This window comes from Canis aureus, chromosome 27, assembly GCF_053574225.1.
Source record: "Canis aureus isolate CA01 chromosome 27, VMU_Caureus_v.1.0, whole genome shotgun sequence".
Taxonomy (NCBI): Eukaryota; Metazoa; Chordata; class Mammalia; order Carnivora; family Canidae; genus Canis; species Canis aureus.
Genome location: NC_135637.1, coordinates 27,509,038 through 27,522,178, shown reverse-complemented (window position 1 = coordinate 27,522,178; position 13,141 = coordinate 27,509,038). Strand labels below are relative to the sequence as shown.

The window sequence follows — 13,141 nt, the reverse complement described above, 5'->3', positions numbered from 1 at the left end:
TGGGTCCACTGGGATCTTCGCTGTTCAGACCAAAAACACGGTCAGCCAGGAGCATCTGAGCTTTTATTAGCATCTGAGCTAATAAAAGAGTCTATTAGCTACCTTATGCTTGTAAAAGGAAGTATACCACCAATGCATCAACTTTATAGTCCGCGGACTGTAAGGTCTAAACTAATTTTTTTAACGTCAGGGACACAACAGAGATTTCTAATGTTCATTATGTTCTTGTCAGTCTGTGAAAGGTCATCCTTTTTGCCATCATCCTGGATGGGAGTTTCATAAAGTCCTCAGGAGTCCTACAAATACTAGATTTAAACATATATGTTTTTAAAAGGTATTATAACTGTACAAATTTATAATAAATGAAGAGTTAAAACTAACTCAAATCATAGGCTCAAGACATACTGAGTTTTAATATTTTGGAGTCTGCCTAAACACTTTGTGCTACCGGGGTAATTGCTACCGGGGTAATTATTTTTAATGGAGAACTTCAAATTTCTCTTGCCATTCTGGTTTAATAGGATAATACTCTAAATTGTAAGGTAAATGACACAGTTAAGTACTTGCCAGTAACACTTTTTAAAAACAGCAGTCAGGAGCTGTCAATGCCAGGTAGCTCATACATCTTTATAGAAGCATATAAACCCAGGAGTTGATAAGACTACAGTGGTCAGCTAGGACCATTCATTTTCATCAGAATGGTGTTATTCTCAAGGGTAACTTATGAGTAAATGATATTGTAAGTTTGAGTTTTGAAAATAAACAGATACTGCACAGATTTTTTTTCCAATTAGATTCCATGTAACATTTCTTTTGAAGCAACTGTTCTAGCTTTTAAAAGTTTGAAAAGCTTCATGCCTTGAGAAACTGCTAGTTAACATCAGTACTCCGCACCTTGGAAATTTCAGGTACTTAGGAAAGACAGTAAAAATTCTAATGTTGCTTATTAGTATACTACACAAATCTGGAGGTATCCACTGTTGGTGGGTGCTTGATAAATATTTCTGGAAGAGAACTTCTGGTTCTGACATTGTGAGGTGTGACTTAGGATGGGCTGCCAAAAGGACTGTGGTGAAGTTAGAAACATGTGATTCAGCTGGGAGAGGGACTTGTCCTTTTCGTGCCAACTGCAATGGAAGAATCCTCCCTCACATTTACTAATGGCTTGCTGTCAAGGGCTGAAGGGTTCACATAGGTGATCCCATCTCTTTCTTCATGGCAACCTCATGAGATGGGCATCAGGTTTTTCCACTTTGGAGCTAGAGAGCCTACTTCTCCCTTGTCTGTGACGTCCCTTCACACTGAGCCAGTTGCGTAGGGATACTGGAGCCCATCTAGAGAGGCCCTGGGGATCCCTATAAGCTCATGCACTTACCCTCTGGGTTCCCTCTCTACAGAAAGAGTACTTCAAGCAGTATGAAGTGGGACTCCAGAATCTGTGCCATTCCTACCAGAGCCGTGCTGACTCACGGGCCAAGGCCTCCGAGGAGAGCCTGCGCACTTCTGAGAGAAAGCTCCGAGAGACAGAGGAGAAGCTGCAGAAGCTGAGGACCAACATCGTGGCGCTCCTGCAAAAGGTGCAGGAGGTGAGCCAGGCAGCCCTCTCATTGCAGCTGGACCACCTGGTGTCTCAGGGAGGGGGGCCTGGGCACCTCCTGCTCCCTTCTCCCCACTCACAGGAATCTGTGGTTCCAACCCTGGCTGCACAGCATCCTGACCAGGAGGGCTGGAGGTGGTGCGGCTGCCTGGGCCTCATCCCAGCCAGACCCACGGTATCAGATTTTTGCCCTTGTTTAGATCTTCTGATTTACAACCTGGTTTGAGAATCCTCCGAGCCATAAAACAGAAATTCTCACTTTTCCAGATGACGCCCAGATTGGGATTGTAAGGAGTACCCCTTTAGGGTCTCAGTCCTTCATCCAGGCAGTCAAAACTTTGGACTTGCTTTGTTTCCTGTGGGATATTGGGTGAACCAGATAGGCAAGATATGGTCCCTACTACACTCATGGCCCAACAGACTGGTGAAGGACACAAAATTATTGATGGCAGGAAGTTCTATGAAGAAAACACTTCATGTAAGAGAAGGAAGACACAGAGGGTGTTCAGCGGTGGCCTCTCTGAGAAGGGGATATTTGAGCTGAGAGTAGAATCAGTCACATACAAGATGTGAGTGCTTTGGGCAGAGGAAAGGGTAGGACCTAAGGCTCAAGGCAGGGAGTTGCAGGCAATAGAAGAGGCAGGGCCTGTATGAGGTGAGCTGTCCCTGGAGGGGTATGGCCCAATCCTGTTTGCAGATTAAGACATTTAGTTGGTTATAGGAAGTCCTGGAGTGGGGTGGAAGTTAGAATCCAGGACTTGGGTGAGGAGGTTCCCATACTTATCTGAATGAGAGATTTTGATGGCTTGAATCTTGGTGACCATGTGAAAGGCAGATTTGTAATATTTGGGGGGGAAGGAAGGAAACAGGGGTGATTCTTCTGATTTGTCTTGAGTCCCTGGGTGAGGGAAGGTGGTGACCTATATTGAGATGGGCACAGCCTGGGGTGGGGTGGTGCAGTTGAGCTGTTTTGAGTGTACTGAGTCTGAGAAGCCTGCAACACATCTAAGGCACCCAGGATCCTGGGGCACACAGGGCAGGAGCAGGGCAGGAGCAAGAAATCTGGGCGTCATCTGTGTATTGAGGATGGGAAGGGGGAGAAGGATCAAGGTGGGACAGGCCTTGACAGCCAGGGTGGAGGGGGGAGAGGAGGGGACTCTGGGCTCAGGCTCCATTGCCTGCAAGAAGGATGGGGAGGTGGGCCCCCCCTTCGGCCTTCTGGCCCCTACCTGACTGCTTCCTTCTATTCCAGGACATAGACATCAACACAGATGATGAGCTGGATGCCTACATCGAGGACCTGATCACCAAGGGGGACTAAGGGGCTCAAGACAAAAATCAGCTCCTCTGCCCTTCAAGGCAGAGTTCTTGGGGGGTGGTGTTTTGTTCATGGGTGGTGGACTTACCTTGGTTTGACTCACATGAGACATTTGTGCTTTTGGAGGGAAAAATACTCTTGATTCTTTGAATCTTCCTCCCTAAGTTTATAAATATTTATTTTTTAAAAGAAATAAGATGCTGCGCCTGCTGTGAGACCATACATTTTTCTTTTGGTGACTCCTGGGCAAAGGACAGAGAACCGGGATGCCAAGCTCCTTCTCTTGGCTCCTGGGTCCTAAAGATGTGGTAAACCCAGTGTCATCTATAATTCGGAGAGGCTCCAGGGGCAGGGCTGGTCTCTTCTAGAGGATGAACAATGTTGAAATCTGAGGTGGTAGGGGAGGGAACAAGCCCTCCAGAGTGGTACTTTTCCTAGAGGCTCTGATCTAGGGGACCCCTGGAGGCGGTGGGTCAGGATAGAGGCTCAGTGCTGAGCAGCTCCCATCTCAGGTCCGGGACATGACCTCCAATTCGACCTCGCCATCCATCACTCAAGTTCTCCCTGTGGCAGTGATTTCCTCAGTTAACCATGCATGGATAGTGAGGTTTTCCACCCCAAAAATCTGAGTCCAGGTGGAGTAGTAGATCTGACTCTAGTAGGCTGTACCCTGAATGAATGTTTGAATTCCAAAGGATTCTTTTTGAAAAAGCCCTCTGTGACAGTGCCCCTGGTACTGATCTGGTGGTGACCTCTGCCGGTGGGTTTGGCAGGGTCTGGAGGGAGCACGCTGCCCAGATGGTGCTGGCTGACCTGGAGAGCCTGCTGCTGCTGCTGCTGCTGCTGCTTTTACGGTTTCCCCCCCGCCTGGCCCCACCAATCCCTGCTCTGGGCTAGACAGGAAAAGGGGTCACTGAGCCACAGGGACTCCAGAGGCAGCTTTTTAGAAAGCACACCATGCCTTCCCTCCCATCTAGTCACAGCGTCATTCAGCTGTGTCCCTCAAGTGACTTCTCAGGGTCAAAGACAAAGGCAAGAGTTGCTGAGTTTCTCTTTAGTCACTGGAAAAATTCTGGTTTGATTTTCCCCAACTGTCTTCTCTCCTCTTTATTTGGGGACTTTGGGTTTTCTAGAGGCACAAGAACTGTGGCCTGGTACTGCTAGTCTGGGATTCAAACCTTTCTGGGTGTGTTTCTGCCATCTATCCACCTCAGGTCATCATGGCCCACATGCCACTCCGTGGCCTCTGCAGGAGACTAGGAGGTGCTGTTGAGGGAAGTCTTTACCCACTTGTGTGCCCAGAAGCACCTGCAACTTGTGGGTTTGGGGCTTCCCCAAACCACATCCCTGGAGGAGGGTTATTTGGGGACATACCACTCAGAACTTGGCCTCTTCCTCTGGAAGATTCTCTGAACCTCGGGGTTTCTTGAGCTGGTGATTACTCTCCTTCCAGCTCACTCTCTTCATCCCAGGCAGCATGTGGTTCATGTTTGTCCCCAAACCTATTGTTTGAATCTAAAAGGAAGTTGGTTCTGCATTTTTATCAGCGGGTGTAATACCCACCTTTTTTATTTACACACCTGTAATCAAAATGCAATACTATAAAATTTTTGCTGGTGAGACTCCTGAACTCAGTCTGTTTTCTTCTGTTAGTAAAATCTAGCACCTTCTACTTCATTCTTTCTACCACTGTGGCTTTAAACGGATTTCAGATATTTCTTCATCACAATCTTCCTTTTTCTGTATCCACCCTCCTTACCACAGAAACAAATGCTCAATTTCTTAAAATGTTTTAGCTTGAACTTCAGTGTAACCACTTTGCTGTTTAAATCCAGTCACAGCTGTACTGAATGCAGCCTGTGTCCCAGGCAGAGCTCCTGCCATTCTGGTTGGGAAGATAAACTGCGATGGGATGGGACCCGCCTGAAATTGTCTGAGGACTTGGGAAGAGGGAGTGGGCTGGCTGGTCTGTGGCCCAAGGGTCCCTAGCACAGTGGCAGCAAAACAGGTGAATACAGAGGAGCAATGGGGACTTTCTTTGGTTTTAAGTGACACAGCATACCGTAAGAATTCAAACAGTACAGAAAGGCTGGAAAGCCTGAAAAGCAAGACGCCCTTTCACCCTTGACCCCTATTTTCTCCCTGAGAATAATATCCATACTTGTCCACACATCCACTCTGTTCAGTTTCTGCCTGTTTCCCACAATGTATCTTGGAACCTGTTTCAGAATAGCCAATATGGGTCTACTTTTTTCTTCTGCAAAACCCATAGCATTTCATTGTCTTGGATGTACCATTAAGAGTCTCCTACTTAAAAACATTTGGGTTAACATTTACGAAAAATGCCCTGATGAATGTGGTGTGTGTGTGTGTGTGTGTGTGTGTGTGTGTATTATTGACTCAGATCTGTATGTATGTATGTATGGTAAACTCCAAAGAGAAATGGCTGTGTCAAATGGTAGGTATTAATATTAAAAATATTAAGATGGTCCAGAAAAGACCTCCAACTTTAACTCTTGCCAGCAGTGTATTTCACCCCACTGCACTTGTCAGTATGCAGTCTCTTCCATCCTGTGTACTAATCTAAAAGGTGGAAAGTGATGTACTTTTGAGTTGGTTTGAACTAACTTAAATAAGCTTGAGACCTTCATTGGCCATTTGTGTCTCTGATGCAGGGCGGCAGTTCTGATTTTGGATTAGGGACTTTATAAAAGTGTTTACAAAAGTATAATCTGAAAACCAAGAGGGTGAAGTCCTCCGGAAAATCTTCACCTTATACTACCCCTTCAGGCCCTAAGTGTCCCATGGATTTAGGATTGTAAACCTTACTTTAGGATCAATACTGTATTAGTAGGTAGGGACAGAGGTTTGATATGTTTTACTCAAGGAAGGTATGAGTTAATAGGCTGAGAAAAACTTGGGGTTCCTTCATTACATCTATCTGACACTACTTCTTGACTCTTGTTGGGTCCCCATGTTTACATGACTGCCTTTCAGACCTGTGGTTCAAGCAGAGGTAGCCAGGAGTTCATAGCTCTAAGACTGATAGAGCTCAGATTTCTTAGCCATTTATGTAGAATACAGGCTTGACGAGTAGGCAGTGGCTTCATGGCTACTTGTCCCTGTTGGAATGTTGTTCTCTAGCTGGTCAAGGCTATAAGGGGGCCTGTTGGTGGGTGGTTGCCAAGGTGCCTGAAACATCCTCAGAATTCCACTGCCTCCCTTTGGCCAAGGGAGGCAAAGCTCTAAGGGATCGTGCTTTCTCTGCCACCCTGTTTGAGGCCTCAGATTGTTTCTTCTGTTCTCAGCACTAATGGGGTCACCCTCTCCATAATGAGCAAGACAGACTGGACAGAGGAAGGGCCTGGCAAGGAACATCTCACTCTGCATTGGACCAAAATATTGAGCAGCCTCTGCCCCTTGCCTTTTTCATCCAGGTACTTGGAATGTGCCTGGCCTAACTAGTGCTCTTGGTGGGTCTTGTAGAAATTTCCTTCCAGCTCACAAAGCGTCAGACAAATCACTGCCCATCTTGGCTCATTTATGCCATGAGGTTGGTTCTTCACCTGAAATTTGCCCAGGGATGCATATAGATAGCCACTATTCTGGGGCTGGTCTGATTGAAGTTGGAATGAAGGTCCTAACCTCTTGTTGCCTCAACCCTGAATTTTTGTGTCCAAGATACACTGGTCCCTATGTGCTACCTGTAAGCGTTTCCCTGCTTCCTCAATGGGCCGCCTGGGGAGTTGCCCCACAGCCATCCTCACGGCTCCTAACCCTGTGGATGAGAAGGGGCAGGGCTTCCACCGGCCTCCTTCAGGCCTGGCCTGGAGGTTGCTCACGGTACCTCCTGGTACCTCCTGGCATTCGCAGCACGGGCAGCCATGCGGAGCGGAGGAGCGCGCACCACTGGGGCGCGGAGAGAAGGCGCTGACCAGGGACGTCTTCCCCCTCCCGCTGTGGACTCCGCTGAGAAGCTTCCGTGGGACTGGCGGTTGGTTGGGAAGCCGTGGCCAGCGGTGATGCCCCGCTCCGGATTTGCCGTCCCGCCGCCCCCCGTTAGGCTCCTCTAGCGAGGCCCTGGGCGCTCGCTCCTCCCCAGCGGGCTGCCACGGTGTGGGCGCTGCCGGGGGAGGACCAACAGGGAGGGAGTTGGGGGTTTCTTACTCTACCTCGTTTATCACCACCGTACGGCACGGCTGGAGGACCGGCTCCAAGTCCTCACCTGGCCCGGGAGCGGCCGAGATCCCGCCGCAGCGCCCCCGGGCGCCGGCCCTCTCCCGACCCGCCAACGGTCGCGGCGGCCGAGCGCGCCCCCAGGCCGCTTCTCCAGCCCGCGAGGCGGGCGCACAACGGCGCCTGCGCGGTGCCGCGGCCCGGCACGTGGGCCGCGCCCCTGCCCTGTGCGTGCCCCGAGCGCGACGAGCCGGTGGGCTCCGGCTGGGGCCGGGAGGCGGAGGAAGCGCCGGGACCGACCCGAGCTGCGCGGCGACCGGCCGCGGAGGCCGGAGGTGGGGGCGGCCGCCACAGCCCCCGCGGGAAAGTGGGTGTGGCTTTTTTTCTTCTTCTTTTGGCGTCTGCATATTAAATCCAAGCGTGTAGATTAAAAAAAAATTTTTTTCCCCCGGTTTTTCAGCTGTTTGGGGGTTATTTTTTGGTGTGTTTTTTGGTTTTTGGTTTTGCCACTACAGAAAGTATTTTGAATAGAGGACTTTGTGGTGTAGCGCGTTCATATCTGCACGATACAGGACCTGGAAAGGAAGCGGCATGTTTTACGTCTTCAAATAGCCGCGTTCAGTGATGCTCCGCCAAGGTCTGGCCTGTTTGCCGGCCCCTGGGCCTCTCCCGGGCCGAGACGCCCTGCGTCTCACAACCTTGGCCCGTTTAGATGCCCCTGGGGCGTGTCACTGGAAACATCCTGATAGCAGCTGGACCAGTAATTCTGATGTGAGGGGTGCGGGCCCAGCTGAAACTAGAATTTTGGACATCAGTATAGATGGATCAGCCTCCCTCACTTTTTTTTTTTTTAATACTTTGTCAGGCTATTCTTAGAATTTATTCTAAGTGAAACTTAAAATCATGTTACCTAATTTTCCCCATCCTCGCCAAAGAAAAAAGTTCCATTGTGACTTAAATTATAACTGCATTAAATTTAGATGAAGTTATAGGAAAGTTGACATTTTTATTACCTTAAATCTCCCCAGAGATACAAAATGATTTTTCATTTGTTTGACTTTAGGCCTACAATAAGATTTTATAATTTCTTCATACAATTTTAATACTTTCTCATTTATTTCTAAGTGTGTAATGGTTTTTGTCAGTACTGTGAATGGGATATTTTTTCCATCTCTGTTCCTGATTATTAATAATAGAGGAAAAGGCATACTAAAATAATGTATTTTCTGTTGTGAACTCTGGTAGTTTTTTTTTTTAATTTTTATTTATTTATGATAGTCACAGAGAGAGAGGCAGAGACATAGGCAGAGGGAGAAGCAGGCTCCACGCACTAGGAGCCCGACGTGGGATTCGGTCCCGGATCTCCAGGATCGCACCCTGGGCCAAAGGCAGGTGCCAAACCATTGCGCCAGGGATCCCAACTCTGGTAGTTTCAAAAAAAATAAACTCTTTTATAGATGCAAATTTGCCAGTGCACCAATTTGCCATTTTACTTTATTAAAAATTTTTTTTAATACTTTTTTTTAAGAGTGTGTGCAAGTGGGGTGGGGCAAAGGGAGATTAAGATAATCATAAGCAGGCCCCACCTGGAGACCATTGGTAGGGCTTGATATCACGGCCTGAGATCATGACCTGAGCCAAAACCAAGAGTCTGAAGCTTGGGGCACCTGGGTGGCTTAGTCATTTAAGCTGCTGCCTTCCGCTCTGGTCACGATCCTGGGGTTCTGGGATTGGGCTCCATCCTCAGCCAAGAGTCTGCTTCTCCCTCTCCCCCTCCCTCCAACTTGTGCTCTCACACTCTCTCTCTCTCTCTCAAATAAATAAAATCTTAAAAGAAGAAAAGAAAAGAAAAAAAGAAAGAAAAGAAAGAAAAAGAAAAGAAAGAAAAAAGAAAAGGAAAAGAAAAGAAAAGAAAAAAGAAAAGAAAAAAGAAAAGAATCTGAAGCTTAACTGCCTGAGCCACCTGGGTGCCCTGTCATTTTGCTTTGGCTAGAACTTCTGAAATGGATGAAACAATGGTGAATAATTCTCTGGGTCTTGTTTCTGATGAGATGGAAATCCACATAGTTAGAGTTGAGCAGAATATTAGCTGATGATTTTGGTGAATGGCCTTTTAAGGTGTGGAAAGAGTTTCTGTCTGGTTAATGTTGGGGTTTCAGGGATGGAGCTGTGGCTGCTGGTCTTACCTGAGTGGAGTACCAGGGCATGCTGGTTACATAGACTGAAACGTGGCTTGGGGGGCACACAATTGTCAGACATACAACCTCAACTGTCAAACAATGAGTTTTTTTTTTTCCTTTAAGCTGTTTTAACAGTCATTTTTATTAGACATTGTGTTGCTACAAAAGAATACTGTATAAAATATATGGAAAGAATATGCAGTGTACACCTATCATCTTGTTTTTTGAAAAGCAATATACTTACCTTATAAATCTGTGTGCCTCTCCTGGGTCCTCTCCCCCTTCGTCCTTGCCCAACAGTAACCACCATCCTGAATTTGATGTACATATTTGTTTTTGCTTTTTAAAAAATTATTTTTATTTATTCATGAGAGACACAGAGAGAGGCAGAGACTTAGGCAGAGGGAGAAGCAGGCTCCCCGCAGGAAGCTCAATGCAGGAATCCATCCCCAGACCTGGAATCATGCCCTGAGCCAAAGGCAGACGCTCAACCGCTGAGCCCCCAGGTGTCCCCGTTTTTTGCTCTTTAAAAACTTTTACCACCTCAGTTTGTATTCCTAAATAATTGTTTTGTTTTGCATGTTTTTGAACTCGAGTAGACATCACTTTTACTATTTTGCAACTTGCTATTTCCTTTTGATATTGTTCCAGAAATCCATGTTGTTAGATATAGCTGTAATTTATTAATGTTCACTACCTTATGGTGTTCTATCACAGCTGAATATTATAAGGTAATGAACAATGAATCACCCTACAATGGAACATATAATTCTTTTATCCAGGTCTCTGTGACTGGCATTTGGGTTGTTTCTAGTTTTTTTACTATTACAGTACAGCTGTGGACATTCTTGTTTATGTCCTCTCTGTTGCATACATTATCTTTGGAGGAGACTTGTTGAATCATACAGGTAATACCCCTTTCAACTTTACTAGGTAATGTCAAAATTATTTTCAGAAGCATTTGTATATGTTTACATGCTCTCATGCTAAGTTCTTCATTTCTCTACTTCCTCACCTACACTTGATATTGCTAGACTAGAATTTTTTTTTTTTTTTGCCAGTCTGATGGGTATATGGTGGTAGGTCATTGTGGTTTGTATGTTTATTCATTTATTTATATTTATTTGTTTTGTCATAGTTTAATTTGCATTTCCCTGATTTCTCATGTGATTGTGCACCTTTTCTTGTCTACTGACAATTTGGATTTCTTCTTTGATGAGTTGTTTGCTCAAAACTTTTGACCATTTTTTCTGTTATTCTATCTTATTTATTTGTATTTTTGTATATTCTGGATACAAGTTCTTTGTAAGTTATGTTGCAGATTTCCACTGCTTCCTTTTAGAAACTCTTTTTAGAGAGTCTTGATGAGTAGAAGTTCTTAATTTTAGTGTAGATTAATTTACCAATCTTTTTTATAGTTTGCATTTCTTGTAGTTTGTTTCAGGAAGTTCTTCCCTATGATGAAGTCATGAAGATACTATTTTATGTTATCCTATAGAACCTTTGTAGTTTTGTCTTTCACATAGAGATCTCTAATTCACCTGGAATTGACTTTTGTGTATGGTATGAGGTAAAGATTCAATTCCTTACTAATTCCTGATTGTCCCCATACCCTTTAATGAAAAGTCTTACCTTTCTCTATTAATTTGCAATGCTATCTCTCTTATATATCAAATGTTCATATATGTGTAAATCTGTTTCTAGATTTTTATTGTTACATTTGTCTGTTATCTCTTTCTCTGTGCCAATACCACACTGATTTAATTATTACCATTTAACAATAAGCTTTTATATCTAGTAGAGCCAGTTTGACCACTTTATGCTTCAAGTGTGTTTGACTATTTTTGGTCCTTTGCATTTCCATATAAATTTTAGAATCATTTAATCAGGCTCTATGAGAAAACCTGCAGGAGTTTCATTGGAATTAATTATACATCATCAGTTTGAGAAAAATTGATATTTATGTCTTCCAAACCATGAAGATAGTATTACTGTCCATTAACTTAGATTTTTCTTTAGTGTCTCTCAAGAAAATGCTATACATTTCCCTTTAGAGGGAAATTCTGATCATTTCTTGATCAGATATATCCTAGGTACCTGGTGGTTTCTGATGCTATTGTAATTTATACAATAAACTTAAAACTTCATTTTCTGACAGTTTGTTGCTAATACATAATACATAATTGATTTTCATATGTTCTAATTTATCTTTGTATTCTTTTTTTTAAACATTTATTTGAGAGGGAGAGTGAGCAAGTGAGAGGAAGAACATGAGTGGAGTGGGGATGGGGAGATGGGAGAAGCAGAGGAAGAAGAAGAGGGAGAAGCAGACTCCCCACTGAGCAGCGAGTCCAATGTGGGGCTTGATCCGGGACTCCAGGATCATGACCTGAGCCAAAGGTAGATGCTTAACTGACTGAGCCACCCAGGGGTCCCTAATTTACCTTTAGATTCGTTTCAGTTTTGCATATCGTCTGTGAGCAATGATAATTTTGCCAATCCTCATACTTCATGTATTTTTCTTGCCTTATTGCATTGGCTAGGGCTGCCAGTACAATGTTGAATGTAAAGGGTAAAAGCAGGGTTTTTGTTTGTTTGTTTCTTATCTCATAGACAAAGCTTTCTTCTCCTTCTCCTTTTTGGGTAGATACCATTCATCAGATTAAGGAAGTTTCCATTCCGATTTTTAAGCATTTTTTCCTTTTAAGTATCATTGATGTGTGTTGAATTCTATCTAAAGTATATTCTGCATCCATAGAACTAACCACGTAGTGTACTTAGTTAATGTAGTGAATTACATTTGTCAGTTTTTCTTAGGGTAAACTAACTTTGCATTTCTAGAATAATGATTGTAAGTTTTCTATATTTCTAGACTTTTGTTTTGAGTTATACCATCACTAGTTTGTAATTTTACTCTCTTCTACTGTCCTTGTTAGGTTTTGGTGACCAGATTATACTAGCCTCAAGAAATGAGTTAGGGACTATTTCTTCTACTCCTGGAATAGTTTCTGTAAGGCTGGTTATCCCTTGGCTAGCTGTGTCTGTAGTTTTTTATGTATATGTGTGAAGGGAAGTTTTTAAACTGATTTTTAAAAATGGATATACTGCAGCTCAGGGTTTTCTAATTTTTGAGTCAGTTTTAAGTTAGATTTGTCTAGAACTTCATTTCAGTTTTTAAAGTTAATGTTAAAAGATGTTTGTAATATCCTTATTTGACAGTTTGTAGCATCTATGTCTTCTTTACTTCAAATACTGTTTTTTAGGTTCATCTATTTCCTCTCTCCTTCATTTTCTGTCTTCCTTATTAGTGAAATTTGTCAATTTTAGGTTTTCAAAGAATCAACCTTTGATTTTATTGTCCTGTTATGTTTATTTCCTCTTTAATTTCTGATTTTTATTTCCTTTGAGTTCATTTTAGTGTTCATTTTCTTGCTCAAATTGGATGGTTAGCTCATTATTTTTTAGTCTTTTTTTACAACATGAGCTTTTAATGCTATATATTTTTCTCTAAGTACTGCTTTATCCTGTTTTGATATTTAGCATTTTAATTTTTAACTGTATTTTATAATTTCTGTGTTTTTCTTCCCTGATCCATTAATTATTTAAATGTGTATTTCTAAATGTTCAAGAATGGCTTTATTTTCTAATTGCCTTTTTGTTAATTGATTTTGAACTGTCTTCATTTTCGTCTGAGAATGTGATCTGTATACTAGTCTTTTGAAATTTGCTGAGGCTTTAAACTGGTCCAAATATGTGGTTAATACTCAAAAAATGTTCCATGTACATTTAAAAAATCTATATTCTAGTTATTTTTAAAAAGATTTTATTTATTCATGAGAGACACTGAGAGAGAGGCAGAGAGAAGCAGAG

At 43.5% G+C, this 13,141-nt stretch overlaps 1 protein-coding gene and 1 long non-coding RNA gene across 6 annotated transcripts in view; one reads left to right on the top strand and one right to left on the bottom strand.

Annotated features, from left to right (window-relative positions):
• The window catches only part of MORC2 (MORC family CW-type zinc finger 2), a 41,807-nt gene extending 37,270 nt beyond the window's left edge, over positions 1 to 4,537 (top strand). Inside the window, exons 25-27 of one of the 5 annotated variants that reach the window (XM_077874345.1) lie at positions 1,398 to 1,577; positions 1,710 to 1,772; positions 2,850 to 4,537. In XM_077874345.1, coding sequence (XP_077730471.1) covers positions 1,398 to 1,577; positions 1,710 to 1,772; positions 2,850 to 2,918 — 312 coding nt within the window. In that variant the 3' untranslated portion in view covers positions 2,919 to 4,537. Of the gene's footprint in view, positions 1 to 1,397; positions 1,587 to 1,679; positions 1,773 to 2,849 lie in introns of all 5 variants that reach the window. The other 4 variants (XM_077874344.1, XM_077874343.1, XM_077874347.1 and 1 more) reach the window with 4 other exon arrangements.
• LOC144299057 (uncharacterized) lies at positions 1,397 to 7,225 on the bottom strand. Its single transcript, XR_013365865.1, has 3 exons — positions 7,088 to 7,225; positions 4,290 to 4,430; positions 1,397 to 3,479 (listed from the first exon to the last, which is right to left on the bottom strand). It is a non-coding gene; the product is annotated as an uncharacterized LOC144299057 (long non-coding RNA).
• Positions 7,226 to 13,141: the final 5,916 nt, after the last annotated feature.